Source organism: Ipomoea triloba, chromosome 13 (assembly GCF_003576645.1).
Source record: "Ipomoea triloba cultivar NCNSP0323 chromosome 13, ASM357664v1".
In the NCBI taxonomy this organism is placed as follows: Eukaryota; Viridiplantae; Streptophyta; class Magnoliopsida; order Solanales; family Convolvulaceae; genus Ipomoea; species Ipomoea triloba.
Window position 1 is genome coordinate 7,065,904 of NC_044928.1, and position 22,305 is coordinate 7,088,208.

Below are 22,305 nucleotides of genomic sequence, written 5' to 3' on the forward strand. Positions count from 1 at the left end.
AAAAAAAAAAAAAAAAAAAAAAAAAAGAGGAATAAAACAACAATCAATACAAGAAATAAATTCTTACTTCATAGGGCCAATGATATATAAAGGGAAATTTTACTTTATGAAATGGATAAGAGTATATATGAGTTTCAAACTCCATTATTAACCTAAATTAAGCATGGAGGAGTAACATACTAACAACTCATTCAATGGAAATCCAAATCACAAACAACAATAGTAACAACCAAAGGAAATGAACCAATAATGAAAACAACAAGCAAGATAAGGAAGAGCTAGATAGCTGCGCTGCGCTGTTGGTGTGTGATTAAGCCAGGAACATGAAGAAGAGCACGCCGCAGAGCGCTGCAAAACTCCAGGCAGCAAATTTGGAGGCGGCGATATCGGAGGCGGCGGAGGGCGCCGGGGAGGAGGGCGTCGGCGGGGAGGTGGGGGGCTGAGAAGGAGCACCCACTCCTCCAGCTGGTAAAACATTGATGACAAGCTTCATGCCTCCAACTGAACAGTGATCCCCAACACCGCAGATGTACCATTTCTTTCCTTCTTGCTTCAGCTCTATTGCATCGTTTCCGCTCTTTAACGGATCGCTGCCCAATGGCGCCTTGCAGTCTTTGAACCCAGCCCCGTCCACTTTGAAAACATTGTGTGATCCTGGAGTGTACTTGAAAACTGCATCCCAAAACAATCAAAACGGTAATAAATAACCCACTTTTTGTTTTAATGTTTCAAAGCGTGACATGTTAGTCGGGAACCAAAAAAAAAAAGTATAGAGTAATACAGTAATCCGTAATTTCGCTATAGGCCCTGTTTGGTAAATGGCCGTTAGCTGATTAGGTTGGTTGTTTGGGTTAAAAGGTATGATTTGTTGATAACATTTGCTGATTGTAGAAATTTGTTTGATAGATTAGCTGTTAGCTGATAGGTATTTGGTATAATTTCTTTTATCAAAATGTTAATTGAAAAGGCTGCTTTGAGTAGCCTTTTGAATTTTAACATTTTGGAGTTACAAAAAATTTATTAACCAAACAATTAGTAGTGGTCAAATAAGTCAAAATTGACTGATAGGCTAATTATTTACTAAACAGGGCCTTACTAAGGGACAATTTCAGTTATTAATCTCACTTTTTAGTTATCAATAGAAAGGAAGAATTACCAAGTCTATCCCCAACATGGAATTCTTTGCTCTGGGCCCAAGCAGCATAATCGAAGTTGTTATTCTTCCAACCATTGTCATCTCCCACAATGAAATCTTCACCCAAAGCTGGAGCTGCAACTGCTGCAATAACAGCTAATGCAATCAAGAAAGCCTTGGTCGCCATGTGATCTATATCAGATAGCAAGCTAGAAAGCTTTCTTGATTGGTTATTTTAAGGACTTGTGAGTGGCTATGGGTGGTGATTTATGAACGTATTTATAGGGAAGTGAAACTGAGCACTTGCAGGCCGGCTCTCATATGGCTATGTATAGTAAGAGTACGATTTTTGGCCAGCTATATTGGTTTTGACGTCTTAGGAATAACGACAGGGATGTTTGTATACTCCAATGATGTCTGTTGTTTGAGATGAGAATATGCAGAGGGACTTAGTCAAGTTCAAAGCGCGGTGATTTGTCTTTCTTTCCAATTTTCTGACACTTGAAGGAAAATCCACGGAGCCATATATTTCACACAATGCAACTATGTTGCATTTATTTAAGATGAACAAGACAGATGGAGACTCAAATTAAACTAGACTTTTTGTGTTTAATTCCAATTTTCTGACACTTGATTTAGTCTTAAATGACTTTTTGTGTTTAATTAGGTTCTTGACTTTGATAGTTTTATCCAATTGAATCCTCGACTATTAGAATCTAGGACTAAATTGAGAAAATTCAGTATAGTCTAGGATTAAATTGGGTAAAATCACTATATATAGTCGAAGACTAACTTGGATAAAACTACTATAGTTGAAAATTAAAATGGGTGTTAACAGAGGTGAAATTATCACGTTATTTTAATAGAGGACTCAGTTGAGAAACCATCAAAATTAAGGACTTAATTAAGCACAAAAGTCCTTTGGAATTAAATCGAGAAAACCCACTATAGTCGATCCGATGACTAAATTGGGTATTAACTCCTAGATTTTTTGTTATGCCCCTGATTAGGTTCCTGAGATAAAATTAGGTATCTTCGTATATCATGGTCACATGTGTCCCGACTAATAATAAATTGATAAATTATCATTTTAATTTAAATAGTAAAATGAAAATGAGTTATAAGATATCAGTTCGGTGAGAAAAATAAATAAATTATAACTTTCACTTTACTATTTGATGGTGGCATGTATGTCACTTTATTATTGGTTGAGAAACATGCTAAACTAATATCCCTAAATGCATAACCCTATGTCCCTATCCTTTAGTTATGTCTGTCTTGTACTCTTGTTAACTTTTAAGTCCCTATCTGTCTATCACTATAATAAAAATTAAACTTATCAACAAAAAAATTTGTAAGCAAATTATGAAATTGATAGGTATTTAATTTGCAAATTATGTATCTTACGAGTATGAATTTTGTACCTCTTCATTTCAATTCAGGATTCATAATGCTATGTGGTGTGGACCCTAGATCAAGTAATTTATATCATGGACTAGGGTCCACATAGCATTATGGACTCTAAATCGATACTACGATGTACATAATTTATACTCGTAGTTAAGGTAAAAATTTCATAACACAAGACACAAAAATCACAACACAAAGACACATACACATGTTATATATTTACTTATTTTTTTAATTTGATTTAGGTACATAATTTGTGTTCAAAGGCACGTAATTTCACAACGTAAGACATAAGAAATTCATAACATAAACAAAATAACTAATTTGCTTCAAATACAGAATTCATACTCTTAACGTATGTATAAAATTTTATAACATAAAACAGCAAAAACTTACAACATAGATATGCACAAAGGTCCACACCAGGTTAACCTTGGCCCATGATATAAGGATTGATGATTATAAATTGCCATTTTTTCCGTAAATGAAAGGAATTTAAAAAAATAAATGTTGTGTAATCACAAAGAGTTCATCGGACAAATTCAACGTACATTTAAGCCCATAATGAAAGAATACAAAAACATGATTGTCAAGTAATGGGGAATGAAGTAGTGATGGCTCAAGCCATGGTTGACAAGAAGATGAGGAGTATTGGTGCAACGATCCAGGCAGCAAATCTCGCCGGAGCATCATGGGCGGCCGCAGACGGTGCAGGGGTGAACGGAGGAGCAGGGGTGGAGGGAACCGGAGCCATGGCCGGAGTAATAGCAACACCCTGTCGAGATAAAACGTTGATGGCAAGCTTCATCCCTCCAGATTGACAGTGAGTCCCAACGCCACAAATGTACCATTTCTTCCCCGGCGACGACAGCGTGATCTCGTCGTTGCCGGAACTCAAGGAGGTGCCGTTTTCCGGCGCCTTGCACTGCTGGAACCCAGCTCCGTCCACTTTATAAACATTGTGTGCCCCCGGGCGGTACTTGAAAACTACAACAAAAACAGTCCAGTTAGCTTAGAGAATAGATAGATTTTCAACCCAATAATAAATCAATCACAAAATTTCAAGTTTAATTCTTGTGGTCTTTTGACCTTTTTTAAATTTGGGACGGTTAATAATCTTGACTAATTTAATTCTTTGTCAATTAGATTACAAGACGGGACGATTTACCTAATATAATGCACACCCTAAAACACAATAATGGTGGATTTATTTGGTAAATGAACTTATGAACCACAAGGTTTTAAATTCCGTTCATATGGGAACAACTATTCACATTTTTAGTTTGAGACGGTGGACAATCTAGACTATTTTAACTCCTTATCAAGACAGATTTATCTACTACACACCCTCAAGACTAGTTTAAGGATTAAATTATAAAGACAGGATTTAACCTGTGGACAATGAGTTTATCTTGGTAAAAAAAGAAAAATGAAAACACTTATCCATAATATATAAGGATAACACAAACAATTAAGAATTGAAACATACTGAGTTTGTCTCCAACGTGGAACTCTTTGCTTCCTGCCCAAGCTTTGTAATCGAAGTTGTTATTCTTCCACCCATTCTCATCTCCAACCACAAACTCTGTTGCCAAAACTGGCCTTGGAGGAGCAACAACTACCGCAGCAACAGCCAATGCAAGCAATAACACAACTCTTGAACCCATTGATGAGTCCATCATATACACTTAATTAGACTTTGATGATGATATATATGGGTTTCTCAATGTGTTTGTGATATATAATTCTTGATTTACAGGCATATTTATAGGCGGTGATGTTTCGGTTGGAGGCCGGGCTGCCGGCTAGCGGCGGCAGCGCCATCCCCAGGTGGTCACTTCCTTGAATTGTTCTTAATTATTGAAAAATAGAAATTAGTTTGATATGTAATGAAATTTGGAATTACATGCAGAGCTGGTTGAATTGTGACTGACTAGGTCAAGACGTACGTTGAAAACAAAGTACACATGTCTTTATTGTAATAACTTGTATTAAGAAAACTTTTTGCGTGTAATAAGTTCGACTAATATATTACTACGTAGTATATTAATTCAATTGACCATGTTACCTGTAGTATTGTCTATATATACCTTTTCATTTGGAGAGTCACTTCATGCCGCTTAACAACAAAGACTTTGGCAAGTAAGCAATTCATTATTTATTATGTAATTAAACTATTAAAGTATTCACATAATTCAAAAATTACAAAGGCGTAAAGAGCGATAGTAAATAGATGATTGGTAAGGGCATCCTTAATGGTGAAATTTTTTATGTAGTCTTTTAGGTGCCAACTAGGAAAGAGCGGAAGGAAAGAAAAGAAAAAAAAATTAAAAACAAATCTGACACAACTAAAAAAACAAAACAAAAAACAAGGCCCTAATGCACCAGCGGGCGCGAGGTGCTGCACACATATGCCAACACAGCTTTTCCTTCTCCTTTCTCTCTCCTACGAGTCCCACAAAAAACTTATGTTTGCAGGTGGATCTCATTTATTCTCTCTCATAACTCTCACTCATCACTTACATTTTCTCAAAATCTAGTTCAAAATTCACTAATGTAGATAGCCTAAGAGGTAGGTATAGATGCTAAACAATTCGGTCACTACATTTCAAAGTAAGTTCTATGTGTTGGGAATCCTCTGGACCCAAATGGAAAAGAAAATACTATATATACTCCCAAATTTATTAATTTTCTTTCTACATTTTTTAAAATTGTTATGTAGACAATTTTTTTTAAATTCATAAAATAAAAATATAATGGCCCTGTTTGGTAAATAATCAGCCAATTTTGGCTTATTTAACCACCATTAGTTGTTTGGTTAATAAGTTTTTTATAACTCCAAAATACTAAAATTCAAAAGGTTATTCAAAGCAGCCTTTTCAATTAACTTTTTGAGAAAAGAAGTTATACCAAACAACTATCAGCTAACAGCTAACAGCTAGTTTATCAAACAACTTTCTACAATCAGCCAATGTTATCAATAAATCATACATTCTAACCCAAACAACCAACCCAATCAACCAACAGTCATTTACCAAACAGGGCCAATATCAATATTTGCCAAAGAGTAAGGTCTACGTGTTTGGAATCCTCTGGACCCATAATGGGTTTCAACATAGCAGGGATATGATTTTATAGAAATTGAAAAGAAAAAATACTACATATACTCCCGAATTTGTTAATTTTCATTTTATACTTTTAAATTTGTAATGTAAACAACTTTTTTTGAACTCACAAAATAAAGACATCATATTCATATTTGTCACGTCAAAGAGTAGATAAGAATTTGAGAATACATACAATAAAACTCAATAATAATAATAATAATAATAATAATTATTGATATGATCAAGTGATCTAAACTCTTTTTAACGAAACAGTAGAATTTCAAATACAAGCACGCGCACACAATTTATTTTGTAAATTTCAGTCTGCAAGAAACATTAATTAAAAGAAAAATAAAAAATACAAATCAAGGAAATATAAGTGTGAAGCATATATATATATATATATATATATATATATATATATATATATATATATATATATATATATATGCCACTCAAAGATGTCCATATATAATTTATTTTAGTAACCGCCCTGGTCTGGTGCCGGAACTGGTACCCCCCCAAAGGGAGGGAATGGGAAATGCGGAATAGGCAGCTGTAGTGGAGATGGAGGGATCACAATTGGGGAAGGCCAAAATGGCGATGGAGGGAGCACATGAATTGGCCAAGCCGGAACCTGAGCGGGTATGGGAGGCCAAGAAATCGGAGCCGGAAACAGTAGTTTTCTGGGCCAAGTAGCTGGAGATGGGGCTTGGGGCTTAGGCGAAACAGTAATGACGAGCTTCTGTCCCAGTTTACAGTACTGCCCAGACCCGGAAATGTACCATTTCCGGCCCGGCGTCCCCAATTCAATCACATCGTTTCCAGTGGTTAAGGGTGTAGACTGAGCTGGTGGTATACACTGTTTGAAGCCGTTCCCACCCACCTTGTACACGCTGTTTGTGCCTGCCGGGTACTTGAAAACTACACCAAACAATATGCATGCATGTAAATATATATCACCACTCAAAAACAAAAAACTAAACAATGATTCAGATACAACTTAATAATTAGCCTATCAGCTAATTTTGACTTATTTAACCACTATTAGTTGTTTGTTAATAAGCTTTTTGTAACTCTAAAATGCTATTCAATTAGCTTTTTGAAAAAATAAATTATACCAAACAGTTATCAGCTAACAGCTAATTTATCAAACAACTTTCTACAATCAGCTAATGTTATCAACAAATCATACCTTCTAACCCAAACAGCCAACACAATCAGCTAACGACCATTTACCAAACAGGTAGTGCCAATATCTAGATTAATAACTTCCGCCATCACCAGGTTAGACTATTCCTGATTTAGTTCATTCAGTTTATGTTAGTATATATATTTGGGATAAGGGTTAAATAGCCCATCAAACTATATTGCATTGTGCAATTAGGCCCTTCAACTGGAAAAAAACTCAATTAGACCCTCAAACTTGTTATTTTAGAACAAATAATAACTTATTTGTGACCTGTAATTACAGGTCAATTAGAATTCTGGCTAACTCAAGCAAACCTCCGACGAACATCCAACCAAATTCCGGTGACCAAGTCAAAACATCAACCACCGGCATCCGGCCGGACGCCACCGGTGCCGGTGGTTGATGTTTTGACTTGGTCGCTAGAATTTGGTTGTATGTTCGTTGGAGTTGGCCAGAATTCTAGTTGACATGCAATTAAAGATCACAAATAAGTTAGAGGATTTATTCGCTCCAAAATAACAAGTTTGATAGCTTAATTAAAGTTTTTTGAAGTTGAATGGTCTAATTGCACAATGCATAGTTTGAGGGTCTATTTGACTATTATCCCAATATATTTTATACCTAACAAAAACTACTAAAGTCAATAACTAAATTGAATATTAATAGAAGTGAAATTATCAAATTATCTTTACATGGGTCTTAATTGGATAAAATAATCAAAGTTAAAGACCTAATTAATCACAAAAGAGACACATTTAGAATTAAATCTAGAAAGATCAATATAGTCTATAACTAAATTGGGTATTGAGTTATTGAGATACAAATATAGGGCACATACTCAGTTTATCTCCGACGACAAACTGCTTCCCCTTAGCCCAAGCTTGATAATCGACGTTGGTAGTCCAACCATACTCATCGCCGACGATGTAATCTGTGGCGGTAGCATAAACTGCGAGAATGGCGACGGTCAAGAAGATGAAGAAGATGGTGGAGGCCATTTTCTTCCTAGCTAGCTAATTGTGGGATCTGAGTTGCAATTGGTGAATATCCCCTTTTATAGACTTGTTTCCAGTGATGATACTTTGGGATTTTCAGCTTGTTTTTCATTGTAAATGTCATAAAGTTGCTACGCCGAAACTACCCAGCCTTCATCAATGTTTTTTTCTGGAACTGCCGTATTCGATCTTAAAGGTTTGCCATTTACGCACACGACATTGCAGTTTCGATCAGACGGACGGTGTTTCCAATTTCGTATGATTTTTCTTCCTCCTCATTTTCCGTAGGAGTTTGTGCAAGATTCCAAGTTAAGCTAAGAAGAGTCATCTCACAGCTGCTAAGAAGATTCTAATATATACTTTAAGGGGGTTTGATTCAGGAAATGTTATATTACTTTAGAGAATATTAGATTTTTGGAAATGAGAATGGTTGATTTCTGTGTTTGGTTTAAAATTAAAGTAGGTAAATAATTAAACAACACAAAGAAATAAGATAAAGTGATTAAAATGACAAAAGTTATATTTTTAAGGACCAAAGATGCTAAAACTAGCGAGGAAACAGTTTTATGGTTTGACTGATAGAATACTTTTTATTTTGAACTTTTCTGTTCGTTGATCTCTATAGAAGTTGTGACATTATTCCGAGCGTGTCAATCCTATTATTATATCATGGATCAAGATTCATATTGAATTGTAAACCTTGATCCAAAAATTATATGTCTGCAATTAACATAATTTGTACATATATTTAACAATTTTTGTACTTGTAAACAAATTGAAAGTTGATAATTACAGCCACATAACATAATAACTATAAACACATAAATTGTTAATTGCATGTACAAAATATGTTAACTGCACACATACAAGATGTTGGTTAACATGTTATGTGTTTGCAGTTAGAATATTATGTTATTGCAATTAACAGTTTATGTGTCTGTAGTTATCATATATGTTATATGTTTGTAATTACTATATGATTTGTCTTCAATTTTGTTTATAGATACAAAAATGATTAACTTTTGCCATGTAAATTTGCCCAACCTCTACTTGGGTGTCAATTGGATAATTAGAGTTTATTTTTTGAGCCGGTATGTTGGTGAGGGGCAAATTATGCTATGAATCCGGTCGAGTTCACCATACAATGAGGATCCGAGTCCATATTCACAATTTTAGAACTCAATATACAAAATTACATTACTCAATATTCACAATTTTGTTATATAAATTCAAAAATTGTGTTATACTGTTGAATATAGAGTTATGAAATTGTGAATATAGACTTTTAAAATTGTGAACGTAAAATTTTAAATTTGTGAACATAAACACAGGTCCTTGTCATAACAACCGTTGTTGAGGTCATGAGGTGATGTACATTTGGTCTATTGGATCGTCCACTGAGCCCACGTGCTTTAGAGGTCAGCTGAGTTCGGCCCACTAGTTGAAGCCTCAATCAGATTCGCTGAGTGTCCTGGACTTCTGGTAGACTCCAAATAAAGGCTTTCAACTCAAGGCTCGTAACAAGCTCTGCCTAGGGCCACACCTTTAGCTCTTGGGCCTAAAGGGCTCCCAAGCCCACAGTTTAGTACTATAAACCGAGAACAATTATTATAGTCCACGTGGCAAATTATTGCATGGACCATGGTCCACACAGCTGTGTGGATCAAAAATAAAAAATACATTATTTTTGTATTGAAGGTACATTATTTATGTACTGTAGATACATTATTTGATAGTATATATATCAAATAATGTACCTTAAAATAATGTACCTACAGTACAAAAATAATGTACCTTTAGTACAAAAATAATGTACTTTTTATTTTTGGTCCACACAGCTGTGTGGACCATGGTCCATGCAATGATTATTGCCATACAGTTGTGTGAATCATATTATCAAATAATATACACTCAATACATAAATAATATATTTTTTTATATATTAAATTACATTGTATTCCGGAAAAATACATTTTTTCAATACTAAAAGTACATTATTTTTGTATAATGTATATTTGGTACACGAACAATGTGCTTTTAGTATATTAAAAATATATTTTTTGTTATGATCCACACAGCACTGTGTGAATTATGGTCCACATAATAATTTGTCAACGGAGAAAGACGTGTTTTCCAATGTCCTATTAATTGTTTAGTGTACTCTTCACGGCAAATTTTACAGTGGACCATAGTCCACGTAGCACTATAGACCGGAGAGACAATAAATAGATTCCCTTATCAACGGGCGTCGGAAAATTCTAGTAGTGTTGAGATTGCGATCTTTTAATTGACTTCTCTTATCCTTGATCTCTTTCTCATCTTTTCCCATATTCATTTTGCAATCTTCTACTCAACCATGGATCAAACATAGAAGCAATCAGAGTTCTACGATTGGCATAATTGATGCAAATTCGCTAATTGTTATTGATCACAGTTCATCAATTTCAAGTTTTTTATTCGTTTATTGTATTGTTTATAAGGTTTGTGATTGTATTATTCTATTTGTTTCTTTGGATTGGAGTTTTTGTTGTTGCGATTGATGATAATCGTCCAGTTTCATTTTATATATATTATAGTTTCATTACAACATAACTAATGTATCATTCAAATTCAACTACAATTTCACTTGACAATGTATACTCAATTGTGATAGTTGCTAGTCAGTTTCATTTTATATATATATTGTAGTTTCATTATAGCTTAACAAAAGTATTATTTTAATTCAACTATAATTTTATTTGACAAATGTATACTCAATGAGTGATACTTGTTAGTCAATTTCGTTTTATATATATTATATTTTTATTACAGCATAATAAAGTATAATTTTAATTCAACTACAATTTCATTTGACAATACACACTCACTATGTGAAACCCTCTACCCAGTTTCATTCTAAACACATTGTAGTTTCATTACGACACCACAAAAGTATTATTCTTATTTAACTATAGTTTCATTTGACAATATACACTCAATATGTGTGAAGACTTGCTTACAGTTTCATTACAACACCACTATAGTATCATTATAATTCAAATACAGTTACACTTAACAATATACATTCAATATGTGAGATTTGTTATTCAGTTTCATTTTATACACACTGTTATTTCATTACAGCATCATTTTTAAAAAAAAAAACAAAAAAGAAAAAAAAACGTACGAATTTTTTTTTTTTTTTAGTACTACTGACTCTGTTACAATGTAGTATCTGTTCATAGCTACTTTATCAACCTACTAAAGCACAAAGAGTCAACAGTTGCCTCCACTGAAGGAACCCACTCCCATCATCTATGTGAAAGTGTAAACCAGGACACCGCGTGCCACTAGACCACAAGATCTTTGGCAAAATAGTTGTCGTTTCTTTTAACGGCACCATTTTTACCGTGGTCCATCATATAACGGTCATTCGCCACCTAAAACAATCTTAATTACCTAGTTCATGGTAGGTTTGATCCAATAAAATCATTAGCAGACAATTCTTCAAAAGTGAAATTTACACTTCATATATACCTTGAATAATAACTGCAAATTTCTTTCCCCATCCAAAAAAAAAGTGAACAGCAAATAACTAATCAGCTAACTAAAAAACATTTTAATTTAATTTTTTATTCTAAATTTATAGATAACAATCTTCTTTTAGTTTTTTTTTTTTTCAGATTAAACAAAACCATTTAAATTCTATAAATTACAAGGCATCTAACTTTCTAATTATTAATTTTTCAAAAAAAATAAAATAAAAATATAACAAGCCAACACACTTTGTATAAAAAAAATTAAAATATTATTGTATTTAGCGGCGTTTCAACAATTTTGTTGAAGAGAATAAAAAATAACCATATCACAATAATACTAAGACCAAAGGATAATATTTTCAAAAAAATAAAAAATAAAAGTAAACTGTAACCGATACATTTAGAACTAAAAATGAATTAATTTAAGTTTTGATTAATGAAAGTTAGACAGTGTCATTTTTTGTAAAATTAATAAGAACTAAAAAAACTTAAAGCTAATAACTTATTTTAAAATGCTACGTAGTGCTTCATATAACATTTCAAAATAAACAATTATTTTAAAATTTTCATATAACTTGAAATAAATTACACACTACCAAACAAAATCAATAATTTTGTAAAAAATATAATACTATATAATTTAGATTTCATATAATTTACTATTAACTTGCTTTTTTCCAGATCCTAGCCCATTTTAAACCCGCTCCACTGCTAAAATTGCGACATTTAGGTTGAAACACAGATTAAGACTTGAGACTCCATCTGTATGTAGACTGGAGTCGATAAACAGTCCAAGCCAGCACAGAACTAGAAATTATAGCGCACCCGTGACTACATTATGATCTCAGTAGTCAGTACCAAATGAGACCACCAAATTGCGTTAGGATGTATCTGGGCGGGGAGCAGTGAAGAGTGGGAAAAGAAACATGGCAAGCAAGAAAAAGTGCACATTTTCAGCACTGGCAGACATTTTATTGAGACATTTTGACTAGAGTACAGTACTTTGAGGTGTAAGAGTGAGATTTTTACAGACGAACAATGAAGCCTTGTATGCAGCATCCAAGAAAAGCGACCATCGTTATTTACGTTGTGCTATGTTGTATTGACCTGCCGAATTTAAACAAGAGGCAGGGGGACTGGAACAACCTGATGGCGGTTGTGTGTTATAGAAACTTGCTTCATTTTATGTCACCTCCTGGTTGAGTTTACTGATAAGAATTGAGTTCCAAAAGCCTAAATCAAAGCATCAAACAAAATATAAGCATACATGATATACCTGTAGTTGTTGCAAGCGCCATGAGCAATGCCAGTTGTGACCCCATCAGCGAAACACTGAATCTGCTCCTTTGCCGGAAGACCTTGTGACTTTCCTTTCTCCATATGCTTTATCTATGGATGGTGGGGAGGGGTGGGGGTGAAAAAAGGACCGATTATAACAAACGGTTGCAGATTAATGTTTGAGTACAAGGAGTGGTCAAAAGCCAACTTAGAAGTTACAAAACATGGGAGTATGCTTAGCTTACCTCACAATTTTGTTGAAAGTATGCCCATCTATTTTCTTTAGAACCCTTGTACCAGAAAAGTTTACTCCATCAAATCTAGTATACATGGGCAAATGTCTCGTGTAACTACAATATAGAAATAGTATGGAATAAGTGGAACCTTTGTCGGTATGCAGGCAGGCTGTAGCGGCTTTGTATGAGCATCAGCACTTGATTTGGTTCCCGATGTTAGAGACAACTAATGTCAATAACAAATGGAGTGAGACATTTTAACAGTGTTGCGATTATAAGATGAAACAAAATGAGAAAAAGAAGTCAGATGATCATAACGACGGGGGAGAGATTTTTTAATTTACCTTGTTAAAGAGTTCAATTGGTGGATTATGTTGATGAACTCTCTTCTCAGTATGAAAATTAAATTCCTGTGTTTTAAGGAATAGAATTGATATAAGAATTGGTAAAATAACATAAGAGGTACAAGTCCTAAGATCATGATTCATGCATGGACTACCATAGGCACAGTGATTTCCTTCTTGATGTTACGAAAAACCCCCATATCACCTCTGCTTGAAAGTATCTGTACAAAACGAGAATTTGTTAGTTTGCATAATTGCCTAAACAATAGTTCAATATTAGCCTTCAGGATACCTTCTTATTAAGAGGGAGAGCTTTGAAATTGTGTGTTGGCACGGATTCATCCTGCTTCGGAGGATCCACAATATTGGGTCTGCCAAAGGAGGAGAATGCATTTCAATAAGTATATTTTCAAGTGAGAAATTCAAGTTCTTGAAAAGCCAATTAGGTTTTATAAACTATAAAAAGAGAAATTCAATTTAATTATAAAATACATTTTATTAGTGTGAGAGTGAACCTAAATGGCTAAATGTTACAAGAACCATTCAATAATTTACAAATATCTTATTAAAATGTAATGGAACAGGTATCTCTAACATTATCTTTTCTTAGCTTTTGGGCCATTGACATAATGGCATTGCCTATATAAGAACTTATATTCAGATAATTATATGCCAAAACCCAAAAGTAAGCATTTCAAATGTTACCTTCTGGGCTCTCTATTTCCGCATTCTACAGTGGAACTGTAATTAGAATTTTGTAATACCTGAAATGACAAAACCTTAAATCAAAAAACTGAAAGCATAGCAGTGGGCAATGAATTGGCCCCAGGTTTTTTTTCATTTTACAGAATATTACATTCTTGACTGTTAATATTTGTATTTCTTTGATAGTTACAGTAACTTCATTAAAGTCACTAAGAAAGAGTTAGACACTACTTTCTAGACCTAATTTTAGTGTAACAGGTGCACTCAATTATTGAGCGCAAATAACCCTGTAAGTTCTTTTTGAGTATCATAATTTCTTAAATCAATTATTCATTATGTTATATCACATTTGTAAAAATGACAACAACACTTTTTTAACCTTATCAATATTGGAAGTTAATACTGTTGAATTGTGTTGCATGGCCCTCTCTGACGTCTTTAAATGGAACTCCTGAAAACCAACAAAACAGACAATTCTAAGTCAAACAAATTTGCACATGTTCCCTAAGCATAGCATCACTCATCTGCAGAGAATGTTTGTTGGCCAGGATGTTCAAGAAAAAAAAAATCCAAAAAGATCCAAATTTTTACTTACTTGAAACTGGGGTAGTTGTGGAGTACTTCTCTTTGGAAGCAAAGAAGGACCTTCAAAGATCTGCAACATGATTATTTGTAAATATGGAGAAATATTTAAATAGTGCAAAAAATAAAACTATTTATATAAATGATATATACCCACTTTTCTGTTCAAAGGACGAGCTTTAAATCTATACACAACTGATGTCCCATTTTCAGCTTCTTTCTGTGGTTTTGGCCTGAGATGGAAACACCATTGATCACCCAATAGATTTTGAGGGTAAAAAGTTGATACTCTGCAGCAAACTAACATGAGAAATGTGATGGAGTGTATATAACCTCTGTTTTTGTGCTCTAAGAGCTGTTTCAAGATCAGGCTCTCTAGGAATTGTAATCCTGGGCTTAGCCAGCAAGTAATTCCCAACTGCAGTTCCATCCTGCAAGGTTACCCAAATGGACAATTCTAATCAACTCTAATGAACCATATTCTGAGCCTTGACTGCTAGTCACATAGTTACATTCCAATTTATGTTTAAGAGGCAAATAGAGAGGACAAAGTACCTACTAAGTAGCTTGGTGAAAGTATTCCACAACCACTGACATTTTAAAACTTTCGACATAAATTTCTATTATGGTTTTATCATCATAACTCTTATAGAATTGAAAGTCAACATAATAATTTCCAAGTACTTAGGAGAGATCACAATATTGACTTCCCCACAAGGCCAACAAATATATAGTATATAGCATGTGCGAAGACAAAGGAAAAGCAAATCAAATGAATGGTTACTTCCTCTGACATTCAAAAAGATAGTTCCAACAACAACAACAACAACAACAACAAAATGAGCATCAGAATTTTATGATTAGTCCTTCCAGACACATGTAATTACCCTTTTTGGTGCCTTATGAAGGAAGTTAGTTTGCGGCTTTGCATCAGCAACCTGTTATGCAGGGAGGTCATTTTGATTAGTATGAAGTGCAACATTGCATTAAGACAGCACATAATCAAAACCCAAAAAACATGAGCAATGTTGAGTAGACAAGATGCTTTGTACAATACACAATTCAAATCCATAAAGAAAGAAGCAAGTCAAAGGAAAGACAAATAAAATATACTCCATAAAAACTGTAAAAATCTTAAAATAAAGCAAAGTAGAACCTTGCGCAGCAGACCACCCTCAAGCTTCTGTCTCTTGTTAGCTTGAGTCTCACTAATAGTTGTGTTTGTTTCATTTTTCTCGAGCACAGAGTTTAGAAATCTAGCATTCAGAAATACAAATTTGTAGGGTATCACAAGAGAAATAATGATAAAGCAACGTAAAAGGCAGTAAAGAGAAATCAATGAAATGCAAACCGAATAATTATTTATCAAGTGCCAGTCTTTGGAATTTGTTTTTAGAATAAAAAATATAGAGCATTTGCAGAACTAAAACATTTAAACCACTATGAAGTGTTAATCTTATACATTGCAAGCATATAGATAAACAGATAATTACCTTTTAAAACTGAAAACTCCTAAAGAAACATATCCTAGTATGTAAGAGACAATCATGCTATAAACCAACCTTGATCCACCAACTAGGTGGGATGGATTTTGCTTGGCCAGGTGACTTGCTGTAGGTTTCATTAGAGTTGAGGTCCTGGGATAAGAAGGCTTCCCAGCAGATTTATTTTTTGCTTTTGAATTATCTTTCACAATGTGATTGTAGAAAGTCAGACCTGTAAATAAATATGGCTTCAGAAAAAATTAGACCAATTATCTAAAGGTGAAAATAAGGCAGATTAATTCCACCAATACAGAAACTAACCTGACGGCAATACTTGGGGTTGATTCTGAAATTTCCATGCATTGTTGTTATAGAAAATAGGTGCAACTTCTGTATCATTTCCTTCAACCACAGAAAAGAAAAATGTGGCATGAATGTCAATCTCATTGTTTGAAACTATATGCAGAAAGTTAGGGACTAGCTCTCCATTCCATTCTGCTGATTGAACACAAGAGTGGATCTAGAAGATTATAAGGACTATTCAAAAAGATACTAAGTCAGCTACAATTTAGATTGTCTTTCACCAAGGACTTAATGTTTTAATATCAAATGGAATTAATTTCCTGAAGTGAGGAACTAAACACATGTCCTTGTTCTTATTGTTTATCAATTTCTAGGCCAATCTGATAGTTTGGAGAGCCAGTGTCAAGCAGTAGCTCAGATACCCCCTTCCTGCATAACACATATCTCCCTGAATATAATTTGGGACATAACTTCAAGTTATTGGCACCTTAGTTTACAAGCACGTAATATTTGAAGTTATCCTTATCCCTATCACAAATAATTGAACTTGCACAAAATCCACAAACGCATTAAACCAAGCAAACCGCATTTACAATACCTGAATTACTCGCTTCTGTAGCAAAAGCATCTTGCTCAACCTCAATATCAGAGCCACTTTCTGACAAACTCATGTTATCCGCATCTTTGGGTTTAGGGGAGATATTAATGTTTTCAGACCACATTTCTTCACTCATAATTAACTTCCTGACAAAAGCTGAAAACATAAACAGCACCCATGGAATGACATAAACGAATCAGCAATGGAAATATTATAAAGAAGACGACTTATCCATGTGTACATTATTCTTAAGGTAGTAAACTACAGAGAAATAAGCCAAAACTGTTCTGAAACAGAGTTCTAGTTTACAGTTCACAAATCCAAGAAGATAAATGCATGTTCCTTCAGTATCACATGCCAGGCTTAACAAGTGACAAGAGAGGGCATCGAAGATCGGACTTTGGAAGTTTGCACTGAAGAGAATATTTACATTTAAAAATATTTTGTAAATAATTCACTATCCAAAAGCAGATAATTCATGGTACTCCGGTTCATTCTTATACAATCTTGCAACCATGTGACAAAAAAAAGTAATAAATCATATATTTCAAAAGATAATATTATAGCATATAGCAATGTAGTTGTGCAAGTTGAACTGTGGTCCCCCATTTTAGAAAACTAATCTTTTGTGAGGTCAGAAAGATGCCTGAGAAAGAATGGAAAATGGGCCTACAAACAGTAGATTTAACAAGAATTTCGCACTCAACAGCGAATCATTAGGAAGAAAAAGACCTTAAACATTGGTCAATGGATAAAGATTTTGACAAAAGCTACAAACAGTCGTCACAGTAATTGTCCAGTTACAGTTTCAGTTGTAGATTTAATTTAAATTTTAAAATTCTTAAGTTTAATTTTATAAAATTAAATAGAAACTGTTAAAAAAAATTATATACGGAGTAATAAACAAACATGTTTCTAAATAATACTCCATAGTAAAATTGTAAAAATCAAATTATATTTACAATGCCGTTAACGCAACCTTTTATAGAGAGAGAGAAAAAAAAAATTAGCTTAATACCAGCTCGAATAATCCAAATCAAAATGAATCTACGATCACACATTAACAATGAGAAGCTCAAAAACGTCAAACAAAAAAAATGAATATAAAAATAGCACAAAACTAAATAAACAAAAAGCGCTTACGAGAAGGCGGATAGGTCCCGGCCGATTCAAACCAGCTCTCAGCACAACGCGAATCCGCCGGCGACTCTTCGCAGCTGAAATCAAAGTATCTCGGCGCATCGAACTCGTAATCCAGATCAATCTCTATAACCGTAAATGTATACTCCACCATATCTTCCATCTCCTCCTCCATTCCTCTCAGTACACCCTCTGGAAAAGAAAAATTAATAAAAACAACTGAACCAAAACCGAGCGGTTCGAAACACACACACACACACACACACACTTTCACTCTCAACGTGTGTGTGTGTTCTGCAAATGCGGAGGCATATGGCGATCCTGAGCTGATTTTGAAGTACGAAATCTTCGAAAATTCTCTCCAATCGATAGATGGACAGAAGAGGGGCTCTGCAAAAGAGTAAAAAGCTGGAGAAATGAGAAGCCCTAGCCTAGAAAACCGAGCGAAAGGAAGCTCAGAGAGAATAGGCGTATATTTCAATATTCATGGAGATTTTCGGTGCGTTGCGGAAGTAAGCAGAGGCGACAGCTCGTTAGGAGGATCCAAAATTTTTGAATTGTGGGGATGGGGGGCGGCCCCGGCTTTGACATAACGTTACCATTTTTAACTTCCCCGGACCAATCTACCCCTGGGGTTTTCTTTCGAATTCTCATTTTTACCCTTTTAAATTATCCACTTCACAAAATTGTGCTATCTGTCTAGACGTCTAGTCCTCAACTTTCTCCGGAGGAACAATGTTTTCTTCTGTTTGTTTGTTTTTTTTTTTTTTCTTTTTTTGAAACAATGTTTTCTTGATAGGTCTAAAAGGTTGGAATTTGGGTGACCACTGTCTAAATTGAATTTAAGTATCATTTCATTCCAATGGAATAGGAATCATAATTAGAATCAAATAATTGATAATTATAATAGATTTTAAATAAATGAAGTATTTTTTGTTTAATACTCCGTAGTAAATAGGAATTTGAATCGAAGTAAATAATTAATTAATTAAAATAAATAAATATATAAAAACATATAACACATGCATATACACCTACATATATGTGTAGGAAATGAATCATATGACAATAAGTTCTGAAGAAAAAACTATGAATCAATTTCATCCTTACATCTAAAAAGAGTCATTTCCATTTTTTGTCCTACTGTTATTGGGGCATTGCCAATTTTAGTCCACTTCATTAATTTTTGCCACATTACGGTCAGTCTTATTTAGTTTTGCCACTTTTAGTCCACCGTTAATATTTTCGTCAAGTAACCGTCCAAAATAGGGATATTTTGGTCTTTTTATGCTTTCATCATCTCCTTTACTCTTTGCAGTGGTCTTCCTTACACATTTTCATCCAATGAAGATGTTCGGCGAAAGCTATGGCTTTGTAATGTGGCTCATATGGCTTCCGTCGGACCTCTTCATTGGATGAAAATGTGTAAGGAAAATCACTACAAAGGTTTAAGGAGATGACCAAAGCATGAAAAGACCAAAAATATCCCTGTTTTGGACGACCATTTGACGAAAATTTTAACGGTGGACTAAAAGTGGCAAAGACTAAATAAGATTGGCCGTAATGTGGCAAAAATTAATGAAGTGGACTAAAATTGGCAATGCCCCAATAACAGTAGGACCAAAAATGGAAATGACTCCATCTATCAAAAATCGTATAGTTTTTATCAAATATTAAAAAAAAAATTTGATGTTTTTGTAATTATGGTCATATTTACCGTGTAATTTTTAACACATTATATAGTACACTTCTCATGATTATTCAAAAATGCACATTAGAGCAGCCTCATTTGTTGAGTTTTTTTGTTAATTTTTTGCAAGCAAGTAGGAGAGAGGAGAAGGTGAGCAAAAGAAAAAGATTTAAAAAAAAAAGGTATGAGTCGTTTGACAAAGAAATAAATAAATAAATAAATAGAGGGTTTTTTATGCGTTCAACCTGACGCGTGTAGTGGTACGTGGAACGCGCGTTTTGGACGTAAAAATTTATATTCTTGGAACCCATAAAGAACTTTTATTTGCGGGAGAAAAAATCATACTTCCCATTAGCAAAAAAACCAAGCTAATTTTTTAGGTAGATATGAAAAAACATTTAAAAATTACAAATGTAGTTACTCTTATATTGTTAGTAAGTGCACTCTAGAGTATTAAAAATTATACTTTATAGTATTAAAAATTACATTTTGTTCAGTGTGAAAGTGCAATGCACTTATTGTTTGAATTTTAGAGTTTATAACTTTGCTTTTTTATGTTACACTTGGTTTAAGGGTTCACTTTTTATTGGCTAGGGTTTAATATTTACGATTCAGGTTTAAAGTTTAGTTTTTTCATTGATATTTTTTAAAAGTTATATGAAAATGCATTATCTATTATTAAAAAGTGTCCTATATAGTGTAAAAAAGTTGTACAAAAAAGTTGGTGATAATTACAATAATGTCACTGCATTTTTAAGTTGGCTATAATTACAATAATGTTACTACATAAAAAAAAAATGAGCTGATATGTTCGATTTTTACATATGTAAGGCTAAAATTGATTTTTAGTGTTCTCATGAAGACAAAGTATAATGTGTGAATTAATTTCTTAATTACTATAATTATTAAGATTTTATTCAAAAGTAACCATTAGCATAATTTTATATGTGTAATAATCTGCGAATTAGCGTAATAATCTATGAATTGGAATAACTATCATAAATTTTTTAATCTCCTTTAATTATAGACGTAATATGTGTATTATCAATTTCCTTAACTGATTATATAAAATTTATATTACGAAAAATATTAATTCCTTAATTGCTATAATATTTATGATTTTATTCAAAAGTAATCAAAGGAAGTGCACAGGTAATTGATATTATTTGAAATAAAAATAAAAAAAAATTGATTAACTAGTATCAATCTGCTAATTTTTCCTAATTCTATATTTGAAATTATCTTTTTAAACATATTTAATAGGAAAATTTAATTAGGAACTTATATTAAGAGTTTTGGATTATTATTATTAGAAAATTATATTAAGAATTTTAAATTATTATTATTATTGCCAAAGACATTGTGATCTAGTGGCACCCGGTTGCATCCCGCATGGGAGGGGATGAGTTCGAGCCGAAAGTAGTTATGAACAGATACTACATTGTAACCGAGTCAATAGTACACACATAAAAAAAAAGAATTATTATTATTATAAAATTAACATAATAGATTTTAAATTGAGGCTACAAAATTTAATACTATTATTTCATTTATTTATTCAAGTATAGTAATAACAAATTTTTAACTAATAATTGTGCATCAGTATTGTGCAATTAATGATAAAGATTAATTGAAAATAACAATTTTTTAACTAATAATTTTTAACTTATCGCAACAAGTGAACCCCTTTCAAGATGATGTGGAAGTTAATGTGAATTTTTATTTTTTTATTTTTTTTATTTTGTTAGCTTATGTGGCTTGCAAGCTTGCTATAATAGCAAGTTTGCAATTGACTTTTATTTCGTTTTTTATTTTTTATTTGTTATTTTATTATTAATTTATTATATTTATAATATAAAAGACAAGTGGGACTACTTTTGAAAGTGAAAGAGTATTGCAATAATTGAAATCAGCAATCAATAATATATGGAATGATACAATGACCCATGTTTAGCTTCCGATGCACCATTTTTAATAAAATGAAGAATTGTAATGATAAAACGAAGAATTGGAATGAATAATAACTAAAGATTTATTCAAGTATAGTAATCACCAATTTTACCGAATTACATGAGCATCCGTAGATGGAGAAGATCAAGATTGCAGACTTTGCAATCTGAAGATGAGCATCCGTAGATTGCAGGCTCTTCATTTGTTTTACCGAATTACATGAGTATCCGTAGATGGAGAAGATCAAGATTGCAAACTCTACAATCTGTAGATGAGCATTCGTAGATTGCATCCCCTTCATTTATTTTACCGAATTACATGAGCATCCAAGATCAAGATTGCAATATACATTTTGTTTCCATTGTATTTATACGTGTAAAATGTGATAAACATAATTTGGAAGATTTTTCAAAAAGAAAGTGTAATTAATTATTTAAAGTTTTTAAATACTAATTCTAAATGATATTTTTGTCCAAATGTTTAATGTTACTAAAACAACCCTGAGTTTGAGCGGGAAAACTTGGCTATACACATCTGTTTATATATATATATATATATATATATATATATATATATATATATATATATATATATATATATATATATATATATATATAAATAGAACTAGAATGATACAC

At 33.0% G+C, this 22,305-nt stretch overlaps 4 protein-coding genes across 6 annotated transcripts; all 4 read right to left on the bottom strand.

Annotated features, from left to right (window-relative positions):
* Positions 1–47: 47 nt before the first annotated feature.
* On the bottom strand, positions 48–1,369 carry LOC116003183 (basic blue protein-like). Its single transcript, XM_031243347.1, has 2 exons — positions 1,157–1,369; positions 48–672 (listed from the first exon to the last, which is right to left on the bottom strand). Exons 1-2 carry the CDS (start codon positions 1,320–1,322, stop codon positions 311–313), a joined length of 528 nt encoding a protein of 175 aa, XP_031099207.1. The 5' UTR covers positions 1,323–1,369; the 3' UTR covers positions 48–310.
* A 1,704-nt stretch (positions 1,370–3,073) lies between these two features.
* On the bottom strand, positions 3,074–4,264 carry LOC116003189 (basic blue protein-like). The gene is made up of 2 exons (XM_031243350.1): positions 4,035–4,264; positions 3,074–3,532 (listed from the first exon to the last, which is right to left on the bottom strand). Exons 1-2 carry the CDS (start codon positions 4,225–4,227, stop codon positions 3,165–3,167), a joined length of 561 nt encoding a protein of 186 aa, XP_031099210.1. The 5' UTR covers positions 4,228–4,264; the 3' UTR covers positions 3,074–3,164.
* A 1,556-nt stretch (positions 4,265–5,820) lies between these two features.
* Positions 5,821–7,851, bottom strand: LOC116003188 (mavicyanin-like). Its single transcript, XM_031243349.1, has 2 exons — positions 7,683–7,851; positions 5,821–6,576 (listed from the first exon to the last, which is right to left on the bottom strand). Exons 1-2 carry the CDS (start codon positions 7,840–7,842, stop codon positions 6,134–6,136), a joined length of 603 nt encoding a protein of 200 aa, XP_031099209.1. The 5' UTR covers positions 7,843–7,851; the 3' UTR covers positions 5,821–6,133.
* A 4,433-nt stretch (positions 7,852–12,284) lies between these two features.
* LOC116001727 (protein TPX2-like) lies at positions 12,285–18,559 on the bottom strand. 3 transcript variants are annotated; one of them, XR_004094272.1, is made up of 18 exons: positions 18,031–18,559; positions 16,888–17,043; positions 16,308–16,388; positions 16,065–16,218; positions 15,659–15,758; positions 15,390–15,440; positions 14,836–14,933; positions 14,660–14,735; positions 14,516–14,575; positions 14,300–14,371; positions 13,921–13,979; positions 13,508–13,586; positions 13,371–13,436; positions 13,216–13,281; positions 13,020–13,097; positions 12,881–12,915; positions 12,634–12,746; positions 12,285–12,552 (listed from the first exon to the last, which is right to left on the bottom strand). XR_004094272.1 is itself a non-coding variant. In XM_031241653.1 (18 exons), the coding sequence occupies exons 1-18, from the start codon at positions 18,200–18,202 to the stop codon at positions 12,546–12,548; spliced, it is 1,533 nt and encodes a 510-aa protein (XP_031097513.1). In that variant the 5' UTR covers positions 18,203–18,559; the 3' UTR covers positions 12,285–12,545. The 3 variants fall into 3 exon arrangements, 2 of the variants coding, with proteins under 2 accessions (XP_031097513.1, XP_031097514.1); XM_031241653.1 differs by having other exon boundaries at positions 12,881–12,925; XM_031241654.1 differs by lacking the exon at positions 18,031–18,559 and adding an exon at positions 17,197–17,377 and having other exon boundaries at positions 12,881–12,925.
* Positions 18,560–22,305: the final 3,746 nt, after the last annotated feature.